The 27,374-nt window shown below is 43.8% G+C and overlaps 1 protein-coding gene across 3 annotated transcripts; it reads left to right on the forward strand.

Annotated features, from left to right (window-relative positions):
- The first annotated feature begins 1,594 nt into the window (after positions 1 to 1,594).
- On the forward strand, positions 1,595 to 25,814 carry SYNM (synemin). 3 transcript variants are annotated; one of them, XR_014519044.1, is made up of 5 exons: positions 1,595 to 2,631; positions 10,552 to 10,676; positions 14,581 to 14,654; positions 17,810 to 23,812; positions 24,497 to 25,814. XR_014519044.1 is itself a non-coding variant. In XM_083474970.1 (4 exons), the coding sequence occupies exons 1-4, from the start codon at positions 1,849 to 1,851 to the stop codon at positions 21,739 to 21,741; spliced, it is 4,914 nt and encodes a 1,637-aa protein (XP_083331096.1). In that variant the 5' UTR covers positions 1,595 to 1,848; the 3' UTR covers positions 21,742 to 25,814. The 3 variants fall into 3 exon arrangements, 2 of the variants coding, with proteins under 2 accessions (XP_083331096.1, XP_083331097.1); XM_083474970.1 differs by having other exon boundaries at positions 17,810 to 25,814; XM_083474971.1 differs by lacking the exons at positions 1,595 to 2,631; positions 10,552 to 10,676 and adding an exon at positions 11,042 to 12,058 and having other exon boundaries at positions 12,141 to 14,654; positions 17,810 to 25,814.
- Positions 25,815 to 27,374: the final 1,560 nt, after the last annotated feature.

Here is a 27,374-nt window from a genome sequence, read left to right on the forward strand (position 1 = left end):
CCAAATCTCCAGACAAAAAATAGGCCAGAGATGAAAGTGGGCAAAGCAACCAATGTGATTCTTGCCTTTATACCACAGGTGGAGAACTTCTGTTCCACAGGCCTAATCAGGCCTAGCCTGGGTTCCAATTTGGCCTGCAAAGCGATTACCCCAAAACCACAACCACATCATGTGTGCCATCAGGCAAGGGGCAAGCAGAGACACAAAAGAGGTTTGTTGTCTGTCCTGATCAACTAACTGGGGTAAAAGCAGGCCAGGTGAAGTCTCGTTTGGCACTAAAAGCAGGCCATAACTCTTCAGGAAGGAGGATTGATAGTGGTAAATCCATTTTAATTTCCTAGAAAGGAAATGCTCAGGTGAGGATTGGTGAGATATCCAGCTCCCTGTGACTTTCCCTGTGCAAATGATCCCAAGCGCTTGAAATTAGTATCTATCAGCTTCAGGCTTTGTTTTCTATGGCTACTTAAGGCATTTCCCATTGGAGCTCACAGCAGAAAGTGGAGCTTGAAGCCAACGGCCTGTCAGTAGACTATCAGTCTACCTATCATCTTCGACCCCAGAAAACAAGAGGCAACATCCCAGTTTGAAGGTCACACTTCAGTATGGTTGCCACCATTGTTCTGGCAAAATACAGGAAAGGGCAGTTGGCGGCCATTTTTTTCCATCTGGTGCTGAAGTGACTTCCGAGGCCATCCATTACAATCTATTGTAGCCTAAGAGGATGGCCTGTCTGGAATTTGTCACACGCACACACATACACATGAATCTGTAAATCTGTCTGTGCTTGGCTACCCAGAACTTAAAATACATGACGTTTCACACACTCTGTCAAACACATGCATGTGGAAAGGTTCCCTAACTTGGCAAACACACACACACACACACACACAGAGAGAGAGAGAGAGAGAGAGAGACCTGAAATACAAGACAAAACTGTATCAATACAGAATGTAGAATTCTACACTGAAATATGGGGCAATCCTGTATTATACAGGACAGATGGCCTACTTCACATATCCTCCAACATTTCTCTCATGAAAATATTTTTTAAAGAATTTATACCCTGCCCACCTGACTGGGTTACCCCAATTGCTTTGGGTGGCTCTCAGCATATATAAAAACATAATTAAACATTTAAATAAACTTCCCAATACAAGGCTGCCTTCAGATGTCTTCTAAAGTTTGTATAGTCATTTATTTCCTTGGCTCAGGGGTCCCAAAAATCCATACCCTCCAACATTTCTCTGATGAAAATAGGGACGTCCAGTGGAAAAGCAGGACATTCTGGGATCAAATCAGAAACTAGGGCGGCTTCTGTAAATCCAGGACTGTACCTGGAAAATAGGGACACTTGGGAGGGTCTGACTTCAGCCAGGCGAAAACTGGTTGGTATTTCGGGCCTAATTCATTTAGGCCTAAGTTTAAGCGCTCATGTGAGCACCTCAAAATGGCCTCCCCAACCAAAAGGCTGCCAACGTAGCTGTTTTAGAACACAAATGTTTTCTAAAGCCTACTCCAGCCAGTAGTCTACCTTGTCGCTGCGTTTTGGACAATCTGAAGTTTCCACAAGTTTCTAGGGAGCACAAAGCAGAGTGAGGTTGTCTGCCCTACTCCGGATGAAGCAGGACTGGAAGGGAATGTGGCCAGCAGGCGCCGCTCTTCGGCCACCTCCGGCTGCCGGCTCTCCCCACCCTCCTTGCCCAGCCTGCCTTCCCTGTCCCGGGCCAAAACCGCAAAGCAGCTGTCGGAGCGCAAAGAGCCAGCGCGCCTTGGAGAGGAGCAGGAGCGCGCCGGAGCAAGGCGGGAGCCGTCCGTGGACCCGAGGCTGATTTGCAAGAGGTGGCGACCATGCAGCGGGCGGACTGGGACGAGCAGAGCGAGCTGCGGGAGCTCAACTCCCGCCTGTGGCTCTACGTGTCGCGGGTGCGGGCGCTGGAGGAAGAGAACCGGCGCCTGGCGCAGGAGCTGGGCGCGCTCCGCGGGCGGGAGAGGCAGGTTTGCCGCCTGCAGGAGCACGAGGAAGAGGTGGCCGAGCTGCGCCTGCTGGTGAGCGAGCTGAGCCGGGCCAAAGGAGAAGCCGAGCTGGATCGCGACGCCCTGCGCCAAGAGTTGGCCAGCTTGGAGAGGTTGGGCGCGCAGTCGGTGGAGCTGCGACGGCGCCGCTTGGAGCCCGAGCTGGCCGAGCTGCGGCAGCAACTGGAGCGCTTGCGGGCCGACTGCGCCGCCCTGGAGGCGCTGCTGGAGCGCCTGCGGGCCGAGCACGGGCGACTACAGGAGGAGCGGCGGCGGCGTCCCCAGCGCCTGCCGGCCCTGCTGCCTCCGCCGCCGGCCAGAACTTCGACGCGCGCCGTCAGCCGACGGGAGCTGGAGGACAGTTACGCGCTGGTGCTTAGCTGGAGCTGCGAGCAGAGCCTGGAGCGCTACGAGGCCGAGCTGCAGGCGCTGCAGGAGCTGGAAGGGCGCCTCGGCAGGGAGAACCTGCAGAAGCTGCGAGCCGACAACGAGCAAAGCCGACGGCAGCTCGACGAGCTTCATCGCCGCTGCCAGGAGCTGGGCGCGCTGGCGGAGCGCTTGGAACAGGAGCGGCTGGCGCAGCAAGAGCGCCAGGGCGCCGAGCTGGCCGAGTATCAGGTAGGGCAGCGGGAGCTGGACGGAGAGCGGGAGGGCAGAGGCGCCGCAGAACCTCCATGGACCATGGCAGTCTACCTCTGAGTGCCAAACTGCTGGGCACTAAAACCTAGAAGCATCACTTTAAGGCACAGTATGCCATATGTCAACCGCTTACTCTGTTCTTGTCAGTTAAGTGGTAAATAATTTTTCTTAAATACATAAAATGAAAAGAAATGCTTGCTGAGTAGCCCCTTGGCTTGATCCAAGCAGGGTTCTGCTTGCATTAAGGGCTGACTATTTACTGCTTTGAATCTGCCCTGGTTGGGTTGCCAACTCCCCACCCCCTGGCAGAGCTCCTGCACCTTTATTTCACGAGAGGCATTTATGCTGTGAGTTCAGCTTTCAACTAGTGCATGGGATGGTTGGAAGCATTTCACATACTGTACTTTATTGCTCTAGTCTGAACAGAGAGAGAGAGAGAGCGCCCATCGTTTTCTAAAGACTTCTAGTGAGTTAATGGTAAAGGCTTTCTTAGGTCATAGGTGGGCAGTTTGTAGCCCACAGCCTCAGGAGACCCCCCCTCATGCCCCCTCAACCTGCTCCATTCTTTTATCCTTCTTTCCTGTTTGTTTTCTCTGCCTTTATATATAAGAAGTTGTTTTTCCTTTATGTAGTGTCTGGGGAAAAAATTAATTGATTTTTATTTATTTTACTTTACCTGGGTTCGTGACTTGCCTTCCAGCTGCTGGTGAACAAATTATGCCATGTTTGTATAGCACACTTGAATGAGAAAATGAAGTACTAGCACTTACTTTCCGGAACAGTTGTTGTGATTCAACAGTAGCTGTGTTGTACTAAAAAAACCCAAAAAAAACTAAGCAAAAAAATTATCTGTATAATTTTTTGAGAATAGCTTCATCAAACCCAGTGGGGTAAACCAGCATAGGATTAGGAATTATATTCTTGAGACAGACATGGTAAAAAGCGAGTCTGGGTGGTCTTTATTCCTATCTAGTTAATCCAGAACGATTCTCTAATTTCCACACCCCCTCATTTTTTTATTCCACTAACCCCTGGCATGTGCCCCTCGCCCCAAACGAATTACTCCCCGAGGAGTGTGGCCACCGATGGAAACCTCAACTAAAACCTGTCAGGGTCTTATCGTTTGTCCCCCTAACTAGCGCTGATGTGTGTGGCTCTCCCCGCCTTCCCGGCCCGGCACAAGAGTGCTGTGATGGGAGCAAACCTCACTAGCTGCATCTCCTGCTTCTCACACAGCTGTTGCCGAGGGGGTAAAGGAAATGCTCTTGCCAAGCTCAGAGACATGCTCTTCTGCATTTGTCAAGAATAAAACCCATTTGGCTTATTGTTTGTGCAGGAGCTGCAGTCTCCAAACTTGACAGTAGCTCATCCATCAATAGTCTGTAAAGGCTGGACCCGTAGGCAGGCTTGAATAGGAGTAAGCCCCGCCAAACACCCTGGGATGTAACTACGAGTAAATATGCAAAGAGATGCACTTCAAATCTCCCTGGGCAACTGTTTTATTAAATGTTTAGTTCAAACACGAGGATTTTGTTTAGCACAGCTTATTAAACTCACCTCCAGCCATTGTTTTTTTGTTGGTGTTTTACCTAATTATAATTTATTTATTATTATTATTACTTGTTGCATTTATATCCCACCTTTTCCTTCAAGGAGCTCAAAGTGGAATATATGGTTCCTCTCTCCTCATTTAATACCCACAACAACCCTGTGAGGTAGGAAAGGCTAAGAGGCAGTGACTGGTGAAGTTCACCCAGGGAGCTTCATAGCTGAGTGGGGATTTGAACCCTGGATTCCCAGGTCCTAGTCTGACACTCTAACCACTACTCCACTCTGGCTCTCTATAATTACCGGGTTCTGTGGTGCTATTGTCTTCTAGCCTGGGGGCATCCCTGTGGTCTCCCTTAGCTTGAGCGGTGCCACAGTTTCAGATGCTCCCATAGGAGTCTGGGAAAATGGAGGCAAACAAAGTTGATATTTCTAGGAAGACATTAAAAAAAAAACTCCCCTGAGCCATCTTAAAAAATATGATACTTGCAACTTGCCTTCTGGATTTCCTTAGCCTTTGCCACTCTGTGGGTGGTTGCACCTGTCACCCTCTCCTTGCTACAAACTTGGACGCCCACTTTCAAGGAGTGGTGATGGGATCAAGTTTAGTTAGGGAACATTCCCTCGTTATGGACTCTCCTTCCTTGGAGGTTTTTATGCAGAGGTTGGATGGCAACCTGCCATGGATGCTTTAGTAGAAATTCCTGCATTGCAGGGGGTTGGACTAGATTACCCTTGGGATCCCTTCCAACTCTGAGATTCTAGAACCCCACTTTTCCCAGTGGTAAAACAAAAGCAAAAGGATTCAGTTCCTATTTGGCTTCCAGAGTCCCCAGTACAGGACACAGTGTTCCCTCTGGAGGGGTTGAGTCGCACCCCTTTTCACACCTCACATGACTAAAGGTGCTTAGAATAGCATGGCTGGGTACTAAGTTTCATTTACCAGCAGGCTGTGATTTTGGCGACAATGAAAATATGGGGAGTGGCAGGACAAAATGGCTGCCTGGTGTGGGGGGGGTGTGGGGTGGGAGAAGGTGTCAGTTGTTTGTGACATGGAGAGTCAGAGTGGCTGGGGCAACCCAGTCAGATGGGTGGGGTACAAATAATAACATTATTATAATACTGTATTATAGTGTTGGAGCTTGGTGCACGTTTGTAGCAGCAGAGTGCAGAAACAGTCTGAGGTAGTGGCTGGTTGAAATACTAGAGAAACTTTATTCATGAGGTCTGAACTGACCAGGCATGAAAATCGGAGTTGAAAGCGATAACCCAATGAAGTTGTCGACGCAGTGTGCTACAGCTGTGAAAAATTCATGCTAGGGATTGTTAGGAAAGGAATTGAAAATAAAGCTGCTGATACCATAATGCCATTATACAAATCACTGGTGCCACCGCATTTGGAATAATGTTTGCTGGTCTGGTCCCCTCATCTCAAAAAAGATATTGTAGAGTTGGAAAAGGATCAGAAAGGGATAACTGATATGATCAACAGAATGACGCTCCTCCATTATGAGGAAAGATTGCAGCATTTGGGACTTTCTAGTTTAGAGAAAAGGGAAGTAAGAGGTGTTGTGATAGAAGTTTATGAAATTATGCCAGAAGCAGAGAGAGTGGAGAGATAGAGGTTTCTCGTGTAACACTAGAACTTGTGGAGATCCAATGAGGTTGAATCTTGTAGGATTTAGGACAGTGGTACCTTGGTTGTCGAACTTAATCCGTTCTGGGAGTCCTTTCGACTCCCAGAATGGTTTGAAAACCAAGGCGCGGCTTCCGATTGGCTACAAGAGCTTCCTGCACTCAATCAGAAGCCATGGAAGCCACATTGGACGTTTGGCTTCCCAAAAACATTTGCAAACCGGAACACTCACTTCTGGGTTTGTGGCGTTCGGGAGCCAAAACGTCCAAGTACCAAAGCATCCGACAACCAAGGTATGACTGTACTTAGTTGTGCAGTACACAGTTAAACTATGGAACTTGCTCCCACAAGAGGCTGTTGAATGGCTTTAAGAGAGAACTGGACAAATTCATGGCCATTGTTGACTACTGGCCAGGAGGGCTGTGCTCTACCTCCACAGTCAGAGGCAGTAATGCTTTTGAATACCAGTTGGTTGAAACCGCAGGAGGGAAAAGGGCCCTTGTGCTTGAGTCCTGCTTGCGGGTTTCTCACAGGCACCTGGAATCAACGTACCATTGGCCTTGATCCTTCAGGCTTTTCTTAGGTTCTTCACATTACTCCTGGCAAACAAAGCCATTATGAGTACAAGTTTATGTGTGGCCATCTTGGAGTCAGGAGGTTAACTCTGAAGGTCCAACGCTAACACTAGCCAAAGCAGCAGCAGCAGTGAGATGGTTGTTATGACACCTCCACCACTGTATGGAAATGTAGGGCAGCTGGGTGTGGTGATAATGCTTGTGTGGTACTATCTCTCTACAAAGCCACAATTGCAGCCACCTTGTGGGGAGCTTAATAGCTATGGTGGTTGTTTGCTGCTGCACCTTGAGTTCATACCTGCACTTCTCTTGATTTCTTTACATGTGATGTAGAGAATGTGTAAACTGCTGAATATGACCTGACACCCATTTAAATGTATTGCACTTTAGGTGGCTTGAAAGTCTTTGAGACAATGGCATGATAAAATTCAAATCTCAGATCTTTGGTTCAGGCCAAATATGAATTTATTTGGAAAGGCATGTAATTTCCCCTTGTTGTCTTTATTACTCCCTGGTCTCCCCCTCATCCAGCTGTACTGTAAACTCTTCTGTTTACACTGTTCCTGTGTGGTGATTTTGTTTGCCCCTTGACCTGGCAATTTCCTTCATCCCCCTCTTTCAGTGCTGTTTTTCTGATTTTGATGATACCACTTGATATTGTCCTTTGCATCCTTTAACGTGTATGTAATTCAATAAAAGTAAAATAATAATTTCCAAAGGCGTGAAAAGAGCCATGTTGAATTCGAGCAAATGCCTACTTAGTCCGCCATCTTTTTTTCTGCAATGACCAACCATTTTCCTCTAGAAAGTTACCAGGGAGGGACTGCTGCTTCCCAGTAGCTGGCATTCAAAGGCAGAGTGCATCTGATATCAGAGGCAGCACGTAGCTTTTATCCTCCATGGATTCGTCTCACTGCGCTTTTAAAGATATCTGAATTGGTGGCCATCTTGTGATAGCAAATTTCAGTTAAATCATGTGCTTCATGAAGGAATGCTTCATGGGCAGGCGGGACTTTTCCAGGGGCGCTGATCCAACAGGCTCTTCTTATGTCCTTAAGCAGTCTTTGTTCTGGTGCCACTTCTGAGTAACCCACTTTGTCGAGGGTGTAAAAAAGTCTTGAAATAAGTGGGGTTTTGTTTTGTTTTGGTGGAGTTAGAACAGTTAATGTAACCATAGTACACTGTGAAAGTTAACGAAAGCCATTCATCCAGCCTGCATATCTTTCCCTCTGTTTCCTGTCGGTAACCATTTCTTTTGTTCCCGAACAGCCGTTTTATTTGCACGCTGGTAGATTTCTGTTGTCTGTGCTTATCTCATTAACAGCTGCATTGTGAGCAGGGCCATTGGAGATTATGGGGATATTGTATATTGTGAAGGGGCAGGATTTTGTGTGCCTGCCCCTTCACAATATACATTTTCAAAATGCCACTTGTGTGTGCCATCTGCTGAGGTTGCAAATTGTTACACAACCAAACCTCCAGTACGTAAAATGCGACAGTAGCTCAGTGGTTAAGCATAATGGTTAACCATGGTTAACACCTGGGGTAGCCAACGTGGTGCTTTCTATGGGTTGTTAGACTCCAGCTCCCATCACCATTGGCCATGCTGGGTAGGATTGATGGGAGCTGGAATCCAAAACAGCTAGAGAGCACCATGTTGACTATTCCTGATTAACGCTCAGGCCTGGTTTCAGTGTCACAATAAACCATAGTTAATACAAACTATGGCTTAATGTAAGTGTGCAGTGTGCCAGTGCATATTGATCAAGTTGCAGTGCTTCATTCCTCTCTTGCTTCTGCTGCTGCAAGGAAAGAAGGCATGGTCTGGCTAATCTGAACCCAAGCTCATGATTTGCTTCTTGCTAAACAAACCATGAGCAAGAACTAAAATTTATTCTCTGATACTGATGGTGGTTTGTTGGGGGGGACGATTCCCCCAAAGTCCTCGGTTTCCCCAAATAGTCCTGGGAACTGTAGTTTGTTAAGAATGCTGTTAGGGGTCTCCTAACAGTTCTCAGAACACTTAACAAACTACAGTACCCAGGATTCTTTGGGGGAACCATAGCTATTTAAAGTGGTATGATCTTGAATTGAATGTGTAGAGCAGATGGGGCCATTGTAGTTTATTTTGCCTGGCATCTGCTCTCACCAGCTGGGGTTCTTTCCAGCACCCGCTGTTTAAAACACTTTACCTGGAGGTGCCAGGGATTGAACCTGAGCTTTACCACTGAGCCATGAGCACCTTTCAACCTAATGGAACTTGCAGGGTTATCTTTCAGACAAATGGGAAACTGCCTGCTCAAAAATAACCTAGGAACTATTTATATTAACACTGTTACATGCTTCCTCCCCACCCAGTATTCCCTGTACAGAGTGACATTCCAGGGACGGGACAGCCTGGCATTTAGTTTCCTTTAGATGAGCAATCACAGAGAACCGCCTAGAGAAAGGTCCTGCACTCTCAAAGGCACCAACTCACAGCCTCTCTCACACCTTCCACTTCTAACTTTCTCTTCCAAACTTCCAGTCTAACACACAAAATGTTGTATCTTTAATTCTGCACTGTTTTCTACCCTGGAGTCAACTGGGCAATTACTGTGTTAGGCCTGGTTCCCAGATCTGTTCAGTAGTGTTTCAAAGGAGATGGGTACTGCATCTTGTAAAATTAGCATTTTAACACAGATCTATCACAATGAATTAGTGCATTAATTCCCATCTAGCCAAGCAGCAGGAGACAAGTGTTTCCCCTTCACTAAGCTGTGTGTGTGTTACTTCTGAGTGACTATAGAATTAATTAAGTAAACTGACTGGAAGATCCAATCCAAAGCCTTTTGAATCAATTCCTTCTTCGGGAGCAGTACTTGAATAACGCTTCTCAGGTCGATCTGAGCAGTTTGCAAATTCGGTTGAGAACTGTTTTTCAAATAGCTGCAGAAGAAGGATTTATTCCAAAATGTGTTGAACCTAACCATCTTTTTTACCCGTGCACCTAAAGCTCTTCTCCCTTTTTCTTCCTGTCGCTGCTTTCCCATTTGTTTTCCCAATTTTGTATGTCAGCCAAACCATAGTTGGCATAAGCCATGGCTTGCAAAGCTACTATTTTCCCTCTTGCTTTGCAGGATAGGCTGCCAATCTGCTAGCAGGCTAAGTCAATCCTAACACAGAAGTCCCTATACTGCTCTGGATCAGGTTACCTGAGAAACTGCCTTACTCCTTATATGTTCCCAGTAGACCACTGTGGTCTGTGGGAGTGCTGCACCTGCAAGATCTCAGAAGCCTACTCTGCAGTAGCCACAATTCTATGATTCTATGACAGGTTGTCAGGTCATGTGATGGAACTCAGAGCAGGGCTTTTACTGTGGCTGCCCCTGTTCCTGTCAATATACAACAGGTGCCTCCTTGCTACACCTTCTAGAAACAAGTGAAGACCATAGGCTTTCCCAGCTGGATTAATAATAATAATAATAATAATAATAATAATAATAATAATAATAATTTTATTTATTTATACCCCGCCCTCCCCAGCCAAGACTGGGCTCAGGGCGACTGTGCGTGAGTAGGTGAGGTATTGGGAGCTCAGAGCCACAGCGTATGAACGCACCGCCATCTTGGAAAGGAACCAAATGGCTCCTTACCACAATTGTCCACTTGTTAGGCTTGTCTTATTTTCAAAGTATTTGTTGTTTTTGTGTTTTTTAACTGCCTCCTATGTAAATTGCCTTGAGAATGTGATTTAGAAGGCAATTAATAAATAAATGATGATAATATTATAATAATAGAAGCATAGTGGAGTTTGTATTGGGAATCCATTGCAATAGTGCCCAGAAACATTATTAAAAGTAAAAGATAGAGAAGATCCAGAAATAGTCACAGCAGTATGTCCTAAATGTTGTGATGACAAATGACCCAACTTCACTCAACGTTGCCTCCAGAAAACAAGTGTTTCTGTGCTGGTGGAACTCTTTGGGGGAGATTTCAAGGGGGAAATCACCTTCCCTGGATCTCTTAACTAAGACAAAATCCCCATCCATCTTTTCCTATTAGTTTTTTAGTCTCTGAAATTGCACCATTGCCAGGGTTTTAGTTAGCTGACCCGTGAGCTCACTCAAGTTAACAATTTATATCCATGTTTCGCTTTAGGTGATCATTGAAGCCTTGGAAGAAGAAAAGCATTTCCTAACCATGTCTATCGCAGAGTACCTAAAGGACTACCATGAACTCTTGCAGGTGAAAGCTGGTCTCAGCCTTGAAATTGAAACTTACAGGTAAGGATCATAAAAGTGACCAATGGTGCTCTTAAGAGACACTTGAAATTCCTCTTATGCTGCAGTGGACATGTTCAGTTTCAACCTCATTTCACATAAAGCAAAAAGTTGGGGCAAGTTTGAATGTCTCCGCTTGAATGGAACATCTGAGAAATTTAGAGACAAGCAAAACAAAAAAATGTTGATGAGTAGTAAAATCTGTTGCTGTTGGATGTGCTTGCACACACATACTTAACTTGGAGATGACTAGTGATGTGAGGTGAGAACGTTCTCCAGAGAATATTCTCAAGAATATTCTCCGAAAGATTATTCTTGAGAATTTAACATCACTAGAGATGACAAACCAGTGCTCAAAACCAGTTCAGGAGCAGTGTAGGAACAAACTTACTCCAGATAAGGCAGAGATTTCAGCATATTCAATCTATTTGGATTGACTTGGTATAATTCTCTGGAAACCTTAATTGGGCTAGATAGTAAATAGAACACTTGGTGTCGGCAGCAAGGTATGTGTGTGTTCTTTGATGTTGAAGCCATGGAGTCTGCATCTGGTCACAATCTTTAAGATGGAGTGGGAAAAAGAAGATGGTGGATTGGAAATAACAAGTCAATTTTATGTTGTGGGTTCTAATCCAAGCAGACATGGACTTTGCTTTTGGACAAGACGCTCCAGGTGAGACAGGAAAATGAATCTGTTAAATACTATACAGTTTCAACTATTTCTGCCCAGGATTGATTAAAAGGCTGCCCACATGCCCACCTGTTTTATACATAATGTTATTTGGTTTAAAAAATAAAATAAAAGTCACAAGAACATGAAATAATGAGGTTTTCAGTCAGGATTGGTATTTCCAATCAGTTTTGGAATGCTGGATTTTGTGTGAAGTTTTTCTGCCCTTTCTAATGAGAGAGAATTTTCCAGAAGTTAAATTTATCTTCTAGTTAGGATGCCAGCCCTGCTCATGTGGGGTTTTTTTAAGCAGTAATAGATCACTTTCAGTTTTCTTCCTTGCCCCCCCCCCGCCCCGACCTCTGCTGGTATCCATCACCAGCTCTGTGAACATAGATGAAAATTTTATAAATCCGTATGAAGGAGCCTCTGGTTCCTTGGAAGCCAAAATAAAATCCTTCCATGTTTTACCAAAAGTAAGAACCCTAATACCAGTATTTTTAAAAGCTTTTTTTTTTTTAAAATAAAATCTTGGAGTGAGGAGCAACAGTACTAATTTCATTTTTCTCTTTTTAAATTCAGTGCAGCGTCATAGGAACAATGGAAGTTGCCTTTCATTAAGTCAGACCACTGGGTCCTATGCTGAATAGCTGTGGCTCTCCACCGTTTAAGGCAGGGCTTTCTTCCAAGCTTTACCTGGCAATGCTGAGAGACTGTGTGAGCCAGTCTCTCTCCCCTGCCTCATTTAATCCACACAACAGCCCTGTAAGGTAGGTTAGGCTGGGAGGGAGAGAGAGACTGGCTCACATTCACACAGAGTGGGGATTTGAACCCTGGTCTCTTCTCTCAGATGCTAGTCCAACAGTCTAACCACTATGCCACACTAGCTCTTGTAAGTTCTGCCTATGATTGAAGGAATTACTTCACAACCTGCCTCTCTGCAGCTGGTTTACTTGGCATTCCACCCCCCACCCCCCCGATTCTGGGTATGTTTGTAACCAATGGTGACTGCATAAGAAAAAGATGACAGCAAAATTTAGAAAGAATGAGCCACTGTCCCATCTTTCCCCCCTTCTCCTTTTTTAAAAGGTCTTCTAAGTAGGCTTTGCTTGTATTGTGATGCACAGCTTGTTTTCAGCAGTACTGCTCTGGGTTCCAGCTGACTGCTGTGTGCTGCTGCTGCTGCTGCTGCCCTTTGCCATATACAGTGCATTGCTTGGAACTTATTTTTAGTGACTTCATTCGTTGCTCCAGCAACCGAGCAAACTGTTGTTTTATCAGCGGCCAAAAATCCTTACTCAAACTTCCCGCATTCCTAATTTCCATCATCACAGTTAACACTTTCAGGGAACTTCATCCTGTAAGGGGCTGGAAGAGATAATTTAATCCTTCCTGGAGGATTGTGTGTATTTCTTGTAGTCTACGGGAGGGACTTTAATTTGGCATTTCTGCATCCTGGGAGAACAATATGTTATAGACTGTTCACTGCAAAAAACCACAGAGCAAAAGGTTTGCAAAATGTGCAAAATTCAGTTTGGAAATGTGCTTATCCCTAAGCTAGATGATGATGGCAATAATTGGAAACTACTACCAGGCCTCCCTTTTGTATTTTTAAACATAGGAAGCCAGATCAGACTGAATCAGACCTTTGGTTCACCTAGGTCAGGACTGTCTATATTAATTGGCAGGGGACATTCCCAGCCCCACCTGGCCAGGCTAGGGATTGAAACTGGGATCTATTGCATACGAAGCAGATTCTTTACTATTGACCTATAGCCCTTCCTAGGGGTGCCAATTTGAATAAAATATTGAGGGGCCCAGGTGAGCCCCTCCCCATGTAATCAATCACATGACTTGGTGCATGCACACACACCATTTAAATGGCAATGCCCATCAACTTTGGGGACCCCCAGAACCCTCAAATATTTATTGGGGGGGCAAAAGATGCTCCTTCACATATGCCAGCCCATCCTTGCCGTGGCAGCAAGTGCTACTGTGAGAGGATCTCCATTCTCTGACTTTTCTAGCTGTTGTCTTACTTGGGATTGTAAAACCAGCAGTGAATGATTCATACGTGTGGTTCTTCATTAGGCTGATAGTTTTTAATTGAAAAAGCTAGTCAAATATCTAGTCCTCATGTTTTTAGAGATCACTTTGTGATGACAAGGACTCCTTGGTAGAATGTTCAGTGTGCTGAATGAATTCCCTGCTTTCCGTCACAGTAAGTGGTTTTAACTCCAAATCTAAAGTTTATGGTATTAAATGTCATCATTGTTAACTATTTCACAGTGAGTATGTGTTAATACATTTTATTAAATTTCTTTCTAAAAGGAAAATATTCCATAACAAGTATGTAATTTCACACAACTTTTTAATAGTTATATTCAAACATACAGTTACATCCATTTAACTTCTTCCTGTATCTTAAAATGTCAAGCATAATCAAATAAACAGTTTGGTTGAAGCATGCATTCCACAAGACTGCAAACTGTTTCCAGCAACTAGATATACAGTATCATCTTATTTATCCTTTAACTTCTTTCTTGATACCTCGCCAGATACGTCAATTTCAGCATAACCACAACTATCCATCTGCAATTTACCCACTTAGCTGTGCTTGACCCCTCCACTCCCTTCCATTTAACTAGCTATTAAATTGATTACAAGTTCGTGAAGTTCCGTAGCTATGTTACCTCTTTATGTAACCTAGAAGGAAAAATAATTTGACTTACTGGGATGGCTATTGATGTTGTTGTTGCACAATGTTTTTGGGTGGTTCTTTTTTTAAAAAAAATTACAAAATGCTATCTAGGAGCTAGAATTTTTAGCTATCACACTCTTCCAGATGAGCCATTTACAGAGTTGAAGTGGTCATCTTGTTATCTGTTCGAAACATTTAGCAGAGTTGAAACCAAAAGTGTGTTCCAGCAGAGTATTAAAGTGGCAGCTTAAATGAACTCTATGTTTAAAGTCAGCTGTTCAAGAATTTCCACATTCTTACAGGTCTTAGTTCTAGCTTTCAGAAGAATATATTGCAACGGCATAAACAGAATCGGCTCTGGGCAGGTTTGTGTGCAAGAGAGAAGGAGGGAAAAGGAGGAGGTAGGAGTCACAGAACTCTTCTGGTCTCCTTAGAATGATTAGAAGATCAGGAATGTGACATGTCTGTACTGTACCATGGTCCATATGAAATGCCAACCCCTGTACTCTTCTAATACTTGCTTTTGTGTATTACAGAGCTTTACTAGAAGGAGAGAGCAGTCAATGGATTCTTATGTGGGATGAAGAGCATGGCAGGAAATTACCACAAGGTATGAATTGCAGACATGCATGTGTGCATTTCAGAGTAAGGAGTGGAAGTGACATGTCGGCATCATCACTAGTAATTCTGCATATCCTTGTTTCAACAGAGGGGGAGCTCTTGCTTCTAGTTCTGTGAAGGTTTATATAATTACGTATGGTGCAAGGAGAAAGTGGACAGAGACGTTTTCCTCTCTCTTTCATAACACTGGAACTTGGGATGGCCCGGTAACATTGGCTGCCAATGAGGGCAGCCCAAATCAAGCATGTATTTCACACAATAAGAACGTAAGAATCACCCTGCTGGGTCAGACCAAAGGCCCATCTGGTCCAGCATCCGGTTCTCCCAGTGGGAAGCCAATAATAAGAACCTGAGTGCAGGTTGGGGAAGGCTCCAATAGCCAGAGCCAATGAGATGCAGAGCCAATTGATTCTAGCTTTGTTCCCATCTTCTTCCTTACTGAGTTGTATAATAATAATAATAATAATAATAATAATAATAATAATAATAATAATAATAAATTATTTATACCCCGCCCATCTGGCTGGGTTTCCCCAGCCACTCTGGGCGGCTTCCAAAAGAATATTAAAATACAATGATACATCAAACATTAAAAGCTTCCCTAAACAGGGCTGCCTTCAGATGTCTTCTAAAAGTCTGGTAGTTGTTCTCTTTGACATCTGGTGGGAGGGCGTTCCACAGGGAGGGCGCCACTACTGAGAAGGCCCTCTGCCTGGTTCCCTGTAACTTGGCTTCTCGCAGTGAGGGAACCGCCAGAAGGCCCTCGGTGCTGGACCTCAGTGTCCGGGTAGAACGATGGAGGTGGAGACGCCCCTTCAGGTATACTGGACCGAGGCCGTTTAGGGCTTTAAAGGTCAGCACCAACACTTTGAATTGTGCTCGGAAACGTACTGGGAGCCAATGTAGGTCTTTCAAGACCGGTGTTATATGGTCTCGGCGGCCGTTCCCAGTCACCAGTCTGGCTGCTGCATTCTGGATTAGTTGTAGTTTCCGGGTCACCTTCAAAGGTAGCCCCACGTAGAGCACATTGTAGTAGTCCAAGCGGGAGATAACCAGAGCATGCACCACTCTGGCGAGGCAGTCCGCGGGCAGATAGGGTCTCAGCCTACGTACCAGATGGAGCTGGTACACAGCTGCCCTGGACACAGATTTAACCTGTGCCTCCATGGACAGCTGTGAGTCCAAAATGACTCCCAGGCTGCGCACCTGGTCCTTCAGGGGCACGGTTACCCCATTCAGTATAATGGCAGCGCTGAGACTAAGGAAAAGGAAGGTAACAGCGGCGCCACTCTCTAGACTAGTTGGAAGAAAAAAGGCAGTGAGGAGGCTGGGGTCAGACTGATGTTGGTGGGGCAGTGCGCCACTTAATCAAATGAACCGGCCTCCACTGAGTAGCTCATATGGATAGAAAAGGCTCCTCACTTCAGAAAATATATGTCAGTACGAGAAAGGCCAGGAGGATCCATGCAACTTGGAGAGTGGGGCAATAACATACATAGCCCTGTAGCTCCTTTTGGTAACATGAAGAGGTCTTGGAAAGAAAGGTTCAGAGACAAGGAGCAACAATTTGAGGGAGCAGAAGGTCTTCAGAGATTGTAGTGGAGCTGGGGTAGATTGAGAGTTAACATCAGATAAACATCAAAGAAATAAGGGGGAGGTTGTTGTTGTTTAGTCATTTAGTCGTGTCCGACTCTTCGTGACCCCAGGGACCAGAGCACGCCAGGCACTCCTGTCTTCCACTGCCTCCCACAGTTTCGTCAGACTCATGTTGGTAACTTCGAGAACACTGTCCAACCATCTTGTCCTCTGTTGTCCCCTTCTCCTTGTGCCCTCCATCTTTCCCAGCTTCAGGGTCTTTTCCAGGGAGTCTTCTCTTTTCATGAGGTGGCCAAAGTACTGGAGCCTCAGCTTCAGGATCTGTCCTTCCAGTGAGCACTCAGGGCTGATTTCCTTAATAATGGATAGGTTTGATCTTCTTGCAATCCGTGGGACTCTCAAGAGTCTCCTCCAGCACCATAATTCAAAAGCATCAATTCTTCGGTGATCAGCCTTTTTTAAGGGGGAGGTAGAATCAATAATTATAAATCACCATCAATTCCCTCCATTTCTAATGTTGAGGCACAAATGCCATGCCAAAATGACCAAGGGGAACCCTTATGAAGAAGGGTTACGGTATTGGTGACTTTTTAGTTTAGAGAAAAGTTGTGAAAGAGGTTACATAATAAAAGGTATTGTGTGGAATGCACTTCTGAAAGAGGCAGCAATAATAGAATTGTAGAGTTGGAAGGGATCCTAAGGGTCATCTAATCAAATCCCCTGCAGTGCACGGTGGCCACCATCTTGAATGGCTTTAAAAGAGGATTAGAATAATTCATGGAGGATAAGGCTATCAATGGTGGTATGTTGGAGGCAGTATGCTTCTGAATCTCAGTTGCTGGAAGTCACAGGTAGAGAGAACACTAGTGCCCTTGAGTGATGTTTGCAGGTTCCCCAGGGCCGTTTGGGTGGGCGCAGTGAGAGTGGAGTGCTGGACTGAATAGGTTGCTACTCTGCTCTAGCAGGACTATTCTTACGTTCTTAGCCAAAATAGCACTATCCATGGCCAAGAGGGAGGCATCATTGGAAGCCCCAAGGTTCGCAGGTGTACAAAATATCAGTGTGGCATACACATAGCTCTGGTTTTACCTAATGGATTTTAGCGCCCACTGTGAAAAGAATTGGAAATGTGTGTTTAGGATTAGCCATTAGTAGCACATAATACTAGGGCTCCCTAGCTGAGTGGTGTTAATAATTATGAATGGAATGTTTCTCATGGAATTTCATCCTGTTTGCACACCAATATCGCTTGTTGCTCTGCAGGTGCAAATCTCATTTACTTTGATGGTCAATGCGTTAGGGACCTTGTGATGAACTGTACAGAAATTAAACCTCCTGGGATTATGCAGTTGTCCACATTTGTCATCTGTGTTTTGAAAAGATAAGCAGGAATGGATGGTTTGACTGCAAAGCAGCACCCATTTTTCTTAGATGTGTTAATGCTATGCTGTAATTAATTTTTTGCCAATTGTGTGTGGCTGTGTTTGAACACTACTTAAGTATACTATGTTAACAGCCACGATTTTCATTTGTTTTATCTATCGGCAGGTGTCCGGAACAAGCTTTATGAGTACAGCAACCGCCACTCAGCTTATCAACAGGCGAAAGGAAGGAGAACTTTTCCTGCAATCCAGAATGTTGACACAAGATATAAATCCCCTGTAACAAATATTAGCAGCTCTGCAGTTTATTCATCTCAAACAAAAACTGGTGGAATGCAGACAGTGACTCCTGGGAGACCATTAAGAAGAGATGCCTTCAGGACAGAACACCGCCCTTCTGCAGCCGTCACAAAGGACACAACTCGCAAGAGAACTATGACAGAACAGAGAGAGATCCGAACATTTACCCCACCTTATCTTATTAGCCAGGGGAAAGAAGCTCAACGAAGAACGTTTCCTGAAAGGCAGAAAACTGAAGCTGGGAGTACTGTGTCTTTGAAAGAATCAACAACTATTCAGAAAGGCACAACAAGTCCAAATATTTCTGAAAATGCAAGAGCGAAAGTGGGTATGTTTCCATCTTCTGGGCTAAGTTCCAGTTCTAAAGAAACTAAATATGAGAGAACCATAGAAGGAACTCAGACTAGAGTGAGTGAACAGATCAAAGACAGCAAGCCAGTGAAAGAGGAAAAAACTGCTTTGCTGGAGGGAAGAGAGAGAAACGAAAGATGGCCCAAGGAAAAGATAGACTCTGCCACTGTGAAGACCGACAAGAAATCCATCAATGTTAGCTTTGAAAAGAAGACTGAAATTAAGGAAGGCATCAATGAAGAAAAGCAGACAGTGGAAGGATCTACCATGAAGGATAACATGAGGGGAAGCGGCCTTTTGGGAGATAAAGCACCCAAGCCCGGAAGCTATGTAAGATGGGAAGAAAGGATTAGAGTGGACACACCAGGGAAGAATCTTCCAACAGATACAAGGATGGAAGAAAGCCATTCATTTCAAAGGGAGAAAAATGTGAGCATGGCAACACAAAGTAAAGAAGCTGCTGAGATCCCTATCCCGTCAGAAGTGTATACTCACAGCCAAGTACTGAAAGACAATAGCGTAGAAAGAACATTACAAGACTTGAAGCCTTCTGTTGAGAAACAGAAGGATGACACCACATTTAAACTTGTCAAAGAATCTAACCAAGATGAAAAAGGGAGCTCCAAAATAGACACCTTACTTCAAGAAAGTATAGCAGAATCCATTGTTTCTGACATTCTTAAAGGGTTCGTGCAGAAACCTTCTGATAGTGGAGATCCCTCTGATTTCAAAGTCATCTCCATTGAAAAGAAAGACATTTCAGAGAATGGAAAAGTGAAGACTGAGATCAATATACAGTCTACAGTTCAAGATGAATTGCACATTTCTGATGAGTTTGACCTGGGAACTTCCTTAGAGAAAAATGTTAAAAAAGTTCTGGGAGACATTAAGGGAATTCCAGATGAAGGTGTAATAGAAGATCTTGTGAAAGGAAAGGGGGGCAAAGGCAAGAGGACTGTTAAAGTTGAAATAGTTGAGGAGCCAATGGAATCTACAGCTGAAATGGAGTTTTCAACACCGTTTGAAGTAGAGGAAGTAGAAGATACATTGCCTGATATGGCCAGGCATCTATACCATGGGGATGAAGATAGAGCTACCACAAGTACTATCAAAGATGTTAAGCAGAAGCAACCTAGTGTGATCGTGTCTCATGTGGAAGAAGTATCTGAGGGGGATGATGTAGTTGATGAAGAAAAGTATTTTGTGTCTACTCCAGAGGAGCGCCCCTTGAGTGAAGAAGAAGCCTCATTATATGGTCAAATCCATATTGAAGAAGAATCAACAGTTAAGTATTCCTGGCAAGATCAATTCTTGCAGGGATCTCAAACAAAGATAAATGAAGGTATGTGCTCCCCAGAACTGATTTACCAAGTGATGGGGGGAGGGACAGCTGCCTACATTTCAAAGGAGGAGGTTCCAAAGGAACAAGTGGCTCATGCCGAATCCATTGTTATTGAGAAAGAGATTAAAATCCCGCAAAAATTTCAGGAGTCCATAAAGGATCTCTTTTCTCAGGAGTCAAAGGACCCAAAGCTTCAGTTGAAAGAGGCACTAGAAAAGCTTGATCACACCCTTCCAGAAAGTGTGAAACAGGAGCTCTCTGCATTAACAGAAGAGGGCCAAGCTGATGCTAGCAGTCTAGAAGTGGACATTAAAAAAACGGAGGACACAAAAAAGGGGGGGTTGGTTACTATAGTCGCAGAAGTCAATCTGTCCCAGGTGCTCAACCCTGACCAGTTAAATGCAGAACTTTTGGGCAAGATGAAGTTGCCAACACAGTTACCAAGCGATGATGATTTTGATGACCGCCGAAAGCAAGAGTCAGAAAGCTACAGTGGTGGTAGAAAGATTGTTGGCATAGATGTTTCTTCCACACCTTGGACTATAGAAGAGGTTTCTAGCTCTAGCAAACTAAGCAGCAGTGATGCCAGGGAATATCATACGAACGAGCAAGTTATCCACCAGGTCCCTGTTTTCAAAAGTATGGAAATTAATAGAGGAGGAGGAGAATATTCTTCACAAGGGTCATTTGACGTTAACAGACATTTTCAGCAAATTGTAGTTGGTCCAACAGAAATTCACAGAACTGAGCAGGTTTTATATGAAGGCCCTATTTCTGAAACTCTGGAGTTTGGTTCAGGTGGCTTTCAGACTGGAGCATCTGCAGATATCAGTCAGTCCACAAAGGAATTCAATCTTGGCCCTAAAGAAATTCAGACCCCAGAAAAAATAATTTATGGAGGGCCTGTTCATAAAACCATGGAAATGAGTGGCCCTGAAAGTCCTACGCAGGCACAGTTTTCTACCGAAATTAGGTCCTCTAAGCACGTTACTTTGGGTTCAAATCAAATTATTGAAGAAACTGTTTTTGAGGGGCCAGCTTCAGACTTATCATCAAACAGCAGCAGTGAGGCTGTTTCTCAGACAAAAGGGCCAGTAGAAAGCAGCAGTTTGATAAGGCACATTCGGATAGATCCCAAACAAGTACACACTGAACAAGTTGTATATGAAGACCCCCTTTCAGGATTTGTGGAGCTTAGTAGCACTGGAGGCCATACTGTGACTGAACAGACAGTGAGACATATTCGTCTAGGGCAAAAAGACACCCATATATCTGACCAAACTATATATGATGAATCTCTCCTCAAAGCAACTGAATTTGGTGGCTCTCCAGACAAACATTTCAAGGAGGGGATGGTAGATACCAATACCACTGTTCATCACATCAAATTAAATCCAAAACCATTTGTAACAACTGAGGAAATTGTTTTTAAGGTGCCCACTTCCGAACAGCACCTAGAGTTTAGTGAAATGGGACAGGCATTTTCTTCTGAAGGGTTAGTAACACACATTAAATTGGGGCAGAAGGAAGTTCTGAGCAGTGAGCGTGTTGTTTACCAAGGTTCTCTTTCAGAATCTTCAGGGATCAGTTCTCCTGGGGAAGACATTTGGGAAGAAGGAGGTTCCATGGAGGTCAGTAGATCAATGAGGCACATCAGACTCAGCCCAGCTGAAACTCATGCTGAACAGATTATATTTCATGGCCCTATTTCTGAAACAGTGAGGGTCGGTACTGCAGAACTATCCCCAACAGATGGGCCCTCAGAAAGCAGCAAATCTATTGGGCATATAAAGATAGGACCCAAGGAAAAGTCTTTTACCTTTCAGATGGATGTAACCAATGTGGAAGGGGGAAGGCAAGATGCTACCATTCTCGTACCGAACAGGAAAAAAGCAGCTGCCTCACAGCTGGAGGGCACCATGAAAGATGATCAGAAGGACACAGATAGTGAACAAAGATTAGAGGAGTCAACATTTGATCAGACTGTTCAACTTCAAAGGATGGTAGACCAAAGATCGGTGATTTCTGATGAGAAGAAAACGGCTGTTCTTTATCTGAATGAGAAGGAGGAGGAGGAAGAAGAAGACGATGGACCTTGGTTCTGAAAAGAATATTGTCAACTTTAAAAAAAAAATCTAGGCGCTTGATTGCCATTTATATATAGCTGACTTTAAAAGGGGGGATTCCCTTTAACTTAGCCATTAACAATGACGTTATATAAGAGTATTTTTTTAAGCAGGATCTTTTGAATGCACATGTGTTCACATGTTACAACACTAGGTCTGCTTTTGCTAATGCCATTGGGTCCTGAGTCTGAGAGTATTTGACTCTACAGGAAAACCATCAACCTCATCTAAGTCTAGAAAGCTGTGATACTATAGCAGCTTTAAAAAGTATTCAAGAGCAGTCCAATTTAAATCATCTGGGACTTGTCTGGAGAAAATGTCTTCATGGCATATGCAGATAAGTTTCACTTACTTTTGGAACCATTTATTAAAACTGAAAGTTGCGCAAAACCAGTTGGAAAAAACCATAGCAAAAATAAATGAATAGTGTTGCCAGGCAACCCAGTTAATCGCTGATCTGTCAAATATACCGTACCTTTCAGTAGGTGACCAAGTAGGAAGATAGGAAGCTGCCTTATACTATGTCAGACCATTGGTCTATCTAGCACAGTGTTGCATGCACAGACAGGCAGCAGCTCTCCAGGTTACAGACAAGAGTCTTTCCAGCTGTATCTGAAGAATGCTGGAGATTGAACCTGAGACCTTTTACACATGCTCTACCACTGAGTTCTGGTCCTTCTCCCAACCAAATGGATGCAACAGAAGACAAGTGAAAATGTGTTGAATTCATATAGGTTAATACCTTGTTTTATTTCTCTCTTTTACACACACACACACACACACACACACACACAAAAACACACACACTACAACCACCACCTCTAAAACGGTGGGCATATTTTACTAGCGATGCAAGTTTGATTAGGATTAAGGCTCTCACTTTTAAGCATTTTCACAGAAATGGAGTTACAATGCAGGGGGAGAATCTTAACCTCCTAAGTGACTTTTTTTCAGGCTGCTCTTAAATTCACAGGAACAGGACCAATGAAAAGTGGCCACCCTGTTTAAAGTGAGTCCCTGCACAACTCCTGTTTGCTGAAATGGGGCTGTGATGTTGCAAAGTTTAGCACACTCACCATTAGCTTGTGCTAAAACGCCTTGTATCCAGTTGCTATAAGCGATGTCATAATGATAAGGGTGCTATAATACTTCAGCACTAAAAGAAAGAAAGAGCGAGCAGCTACATTTGGTGCTGGTAAATAAACATAAAAAATTAAATATCATGCACCCAGAATGTGCATTTTTCTTACACTTATTTCTAATCACAATAGGCAAGAAGAATTGAGATGAACTCAAAATGTAAGCTTAATGTGGGCATTTGGTTAGCCCTTGTGAAAAAAGAATTTTTTGACTAGGTGGGTCCTTGCAGGGCTCTTCTTAGATTCTTAAGCTTCCACAGCTGTGTGACTTACGTTTCGTTGCATGTGGTGCAGGATGGGGTGTGTGAAATTAAAAATCGCACGAAAGGCTGAAGTTTTGATTGTAAATTAGACCAGGTATCTATCTAGTCTAGCAGTCTGCTTCCGTGTAGCCAACCAGATGCCTCTGGGAAGTGCATGTCAAGGCAGTGGCACTCTTCAACGTTTGTTACACACACACGCACCAGCAACTGAGGTGCAGTGGTGTGATGATCCTGTGATTCTCCTCTATTTGGTGATCCTGTCCATAGCCATTGGTAGACCTAACCTTCCCAAATTTGCTCGATCTCCTTTTAAACGAACCCAAGCCAGCAAATAGGTGACTTTTTAACAGGCCAAGAAGAAAGGAATCGGACTTGAGAACATTCGATGCTGTCTTATATCAACTCAGTCCACTCTAGCTAAGAATTGCTCTTGCCAGGGGTGAGGGCAACCCTTCTCTAGCCAAGGGGGTGATCTGTAAGGGGCTGCATACCAGCAGTGGGTGGAGCCAGAGTGGACAATGGGCAGAGCTGGAGACAAAAGTTTACCAGAACGAAGAGCACCCTCGTTTCAATTTTCGGCTACTTCAGAGAATAAGTACCGATCCTATTCAGGTCTGTTCAGAAGTATGCCCCATAGCATTTGAGGGGGTAACTCTGAAATACATCTAATAATAATAATAGTAATAGTAATATATTTATTGTTTATACCATGCCCATCTGCCTGGGTTTTCCCAACCACTCTGGGCAGATTCCCACAGAATATTAAAAATAGAATCAAACATTAAAAACTTCCCTAAACAGTGTCATAGAAAGGAAGGGAACGTGATTCCTTTATTACCTTAGTGTGTGAAACTTGCTCCCTCTCTTTGTCACAGACATGGCATTAGCTTACCAATTTGTTCTCAGATAGCTGGGGTGTTTCCCGCTCGCCTCCCCCACAAGCAGCTGGGGTGGGGTGGGAATAAAAATACATCAATTTATTTTGATAAAATATAGAAGGACAGAGGAACACTTTTAAAAGCCATGGAAAATGCCAGAGATACCAAAGAGGAAGGGAAAAACTGATAGGGTGGAAGACAGGCAGCCTTGGGAAGCATTGGGGGCTGCATACCATGTTGATGGCCACAAGTTGCCTATCTACGGTCTACCATGACTGGAAGTGGTTTCGTGGAGTTTCATATGAGTCTGTCACAGGCCTTTCTAGACCACATCTGCACTATACAGTACATTTAAAACACTATTGTACCACTTGAAACAGTCATGGCTTCCCCCCAAAGTATTCTGGGAGTTGTAGCGTGTTAAGCATGTTGAGAGTTGTTAGGAGACACCTAGTGGCCTCATGAAGTTGTAATTCTCAGAGTGATTTAATTGCAGCTTTGTTGGGGGAATAGTCTCGCAATGACTCTCAGCACCCTGAACAAACTACACTTCCTTTGGGGCAAGTCATGCCTTTTGAAAGCGGCACGATACTGCTTTAACTGTATTTATTTCATAAGACTTATATACTGTTCGATGGTAATAAAACTTCAAAGTTGCTTACAAAGTAAAGAATAAAACAATATTAACAGTAAAAAGCAATTTAAAAAAAACTGTTTAAAACATTAAAAATAATTGAAATCTATTTCATTTGTATAGTACAGATGAGGCTCCAGATATTTTCTGCATGCAAAACAGTTGTGGCTTCTGCCAGAGGAATTTTGCAACTGGATGCTTAAGGCTGGACATGCACTTACAGATTCAAACTTAGAATCTTAGGCATATTTCATTACTGGTTTTCTACACCTAAAACTGAATCGTCACTTAGCACAAGCTGCTGTTTCGCTTGTTTTTATCCAGAGAGAATACAACTTACTAGGATCTAACCTGTCACATATATGCCAGACTGTCCTATTTAATAGTTGTGTTTCAATAGCATCGAGCTAGAAAGATTAATAACATTGCCTCAGGCAATGTTTCTACTCACACGCAGAGCTTATTCAAACATTTTTTTAAAATTGAATATGAACAGTGGGAAGTTGGGGGCAGGTATAATGTTATGCAGTAGAATATGCTTGTAGTTTACCTCAGAAGTGGGGCACTTTTCTCCTTAATGCTGCAATCTTAAGCACACTTGGGAAGTGAATTCTGCTTCAAGTGACACTTTCTTCCAGTGCTTTTTAATAGCCATTAATGTAATAACCCAGGCCCTGATCCAGCTTATGCAGGACTTAATTCCATTTAAAGGAAAAGGAGTCAAGTTAGTGGTAACTAACTTTTTCCATTGGCTTCAACTTTAGCTGGATTGGGGCCAAAGTTTTGGGAGTATTCAATATCTGTGCAAGTGAAATGGAAAAGGTGTTAGAGTTGCAGTGTGAGAACTGTAGCTCTAGGTCAGCCGCTCCTAACCTGGTGCCTGGGGGTGCTGGGCATTGGAGTTCAAAATGTCTGGAGGGCACCAGGTTACAGAAGGCTGCCATAGGCAAAAGATTGCTACAGTAGGTGTTTTCAGAGGCCATAGACATGTTGAAATTGGGTGGATTAATGTCAGGTGGGATTTTGTAGGCCATTTTTGTATTTGTTGGTTAAAATGCAGTGCGTGTTTCTGTGATGGTTTAAAGCTATTGTGACTTTGCACTTTTTTCTTTATTAAGTATTAAACATTAAAAATGAATGTGTCTTCCTCTTTTATAAACATGTTTTATATTACTTTTAGAAAAAAAAACCTTTAAAATACATATGAAATGAACAGGTTTTATCTAGGCCAGAGTTTCCCAAACTTGGGTTTCCAGCTGTTTTGGGACTACAATTTCCATCATCCCTGTCCACTGGTTCTGCTGGGAGTTGTAGTCCAAACACAGGTGGAGACCCAATTTTGGGAAACCCTGATCTAGGCTCCGAGGCATCTTTATTTGGACCAGTGGACACAATTCTGCAAGCACTTAAAGGTCACAGTTCAGCACAGTTATGTTAAAAGCAGCATGCCTTCCTTAACCCGGTTGGATTGCAGCCTGAAATGCATTCAACGTTATTAATTACCTTTTTCTTAAATCTCACCACCTGTCCAAGGGGCACAGGGTGACAGGTATGGTTTTTCATCCTCTCTCTTTATCTTGACAACAGTCCTGTTAAGTTGGCTAAGAAGAGAGGTGATGACTTTCTCAAGGTCGCCCAGGGAGCTACGTGACAGACTTCAAACCTGTGTCTCACTGGGTCTAGTCAGACACACTTAACCGCTACACCATACTGGCTCTCATCGGGATACAAAAGGAAAAATATTGTTCTGTATACCATTGTGATATTTTTCCTATCGTTATTCATACCTATTCATTTTTCATCTGGGTTGTATCCAGCCATATGCTGCACATGAAGAAAAGGAGAGCTGGCAGTTAGAAAAAATGTTTTTAGGAGGAGGGTTTCGAGTGCTTTCAATATTATCACGGGTAACGACAAAAGAAGTACAAGTGGGTTGTGTTCCTCTTTCCTGGCTTGTTTTGTTATGTTTGAAAAGTGAGAAATCTGTTCTCTGTCCCCATGTGACCTGCTTTGATTTGGCCTCCCCCAAACATAGGCTGTGTACACATAACCATTTATTCTGGTTCTAGTGCTCTCCCACTGCTGTTGTTTGAAGCCCTGCACACTTGGTGTTAACCACAATCCAGATCTAGCCTATAGTTTCTTGAGAAACATGGCAGTTCGAGACATTTTCCCTCAAAACAGCTTCCATCCAATTTGAAAATGCCCTTTGCAGTTAAGTGGAGGTATATACATTTGAGATAGCCATTGCACATGCACAGACAGCTTCATGAATAGAAGGGGTTTTTTTGGGGGGGGGATTGTACATGCAAGGAAACCAAAATGGTAATAACACACACTGGTGAAGAAACCCTCCAGTGTGTGCAGCCATGTATGAATGCTACTTGAAATGCAATGTTAGGGAAAGTACCTTGCTGTGTCTTAAGTCAAAGATGTGTACATAGTGCTAGAAAGTGGAAGAGAGAGAATGAATGGAAGAGAGTGAAAGGATGGAAGAATGGGGCAAGATGTGCATTTGAGTGAATAGATGTGTTTGTGTGAATGAGAGGGATGAATGCAGAGGAGAGAAGGGGCTGTCACCTATTGGTTGGCCCTGCCTGCTACCACTGGTATGTATAGTATGCAGTCCCTGACGTCAAAAAAGGTGATCCCCTTTTGGAGCACATGCATCTTCTCAAAGGATGGGGAACATGTGGCC

The sequence above is a fragment of the Podarcis liolepis genome (assembly GCF_965112155.1).
Source record: "Podarcis liolepis genome assembly, chromosome: 14".
In the NCBI taxonomy this organism is placed as follows: domain Eukaryota; kingdom Metazoa; phylum Chordata; class Lepidosauria; order Squamata; family Lacertidae; genus Podarcis; species Podarcis liolepis.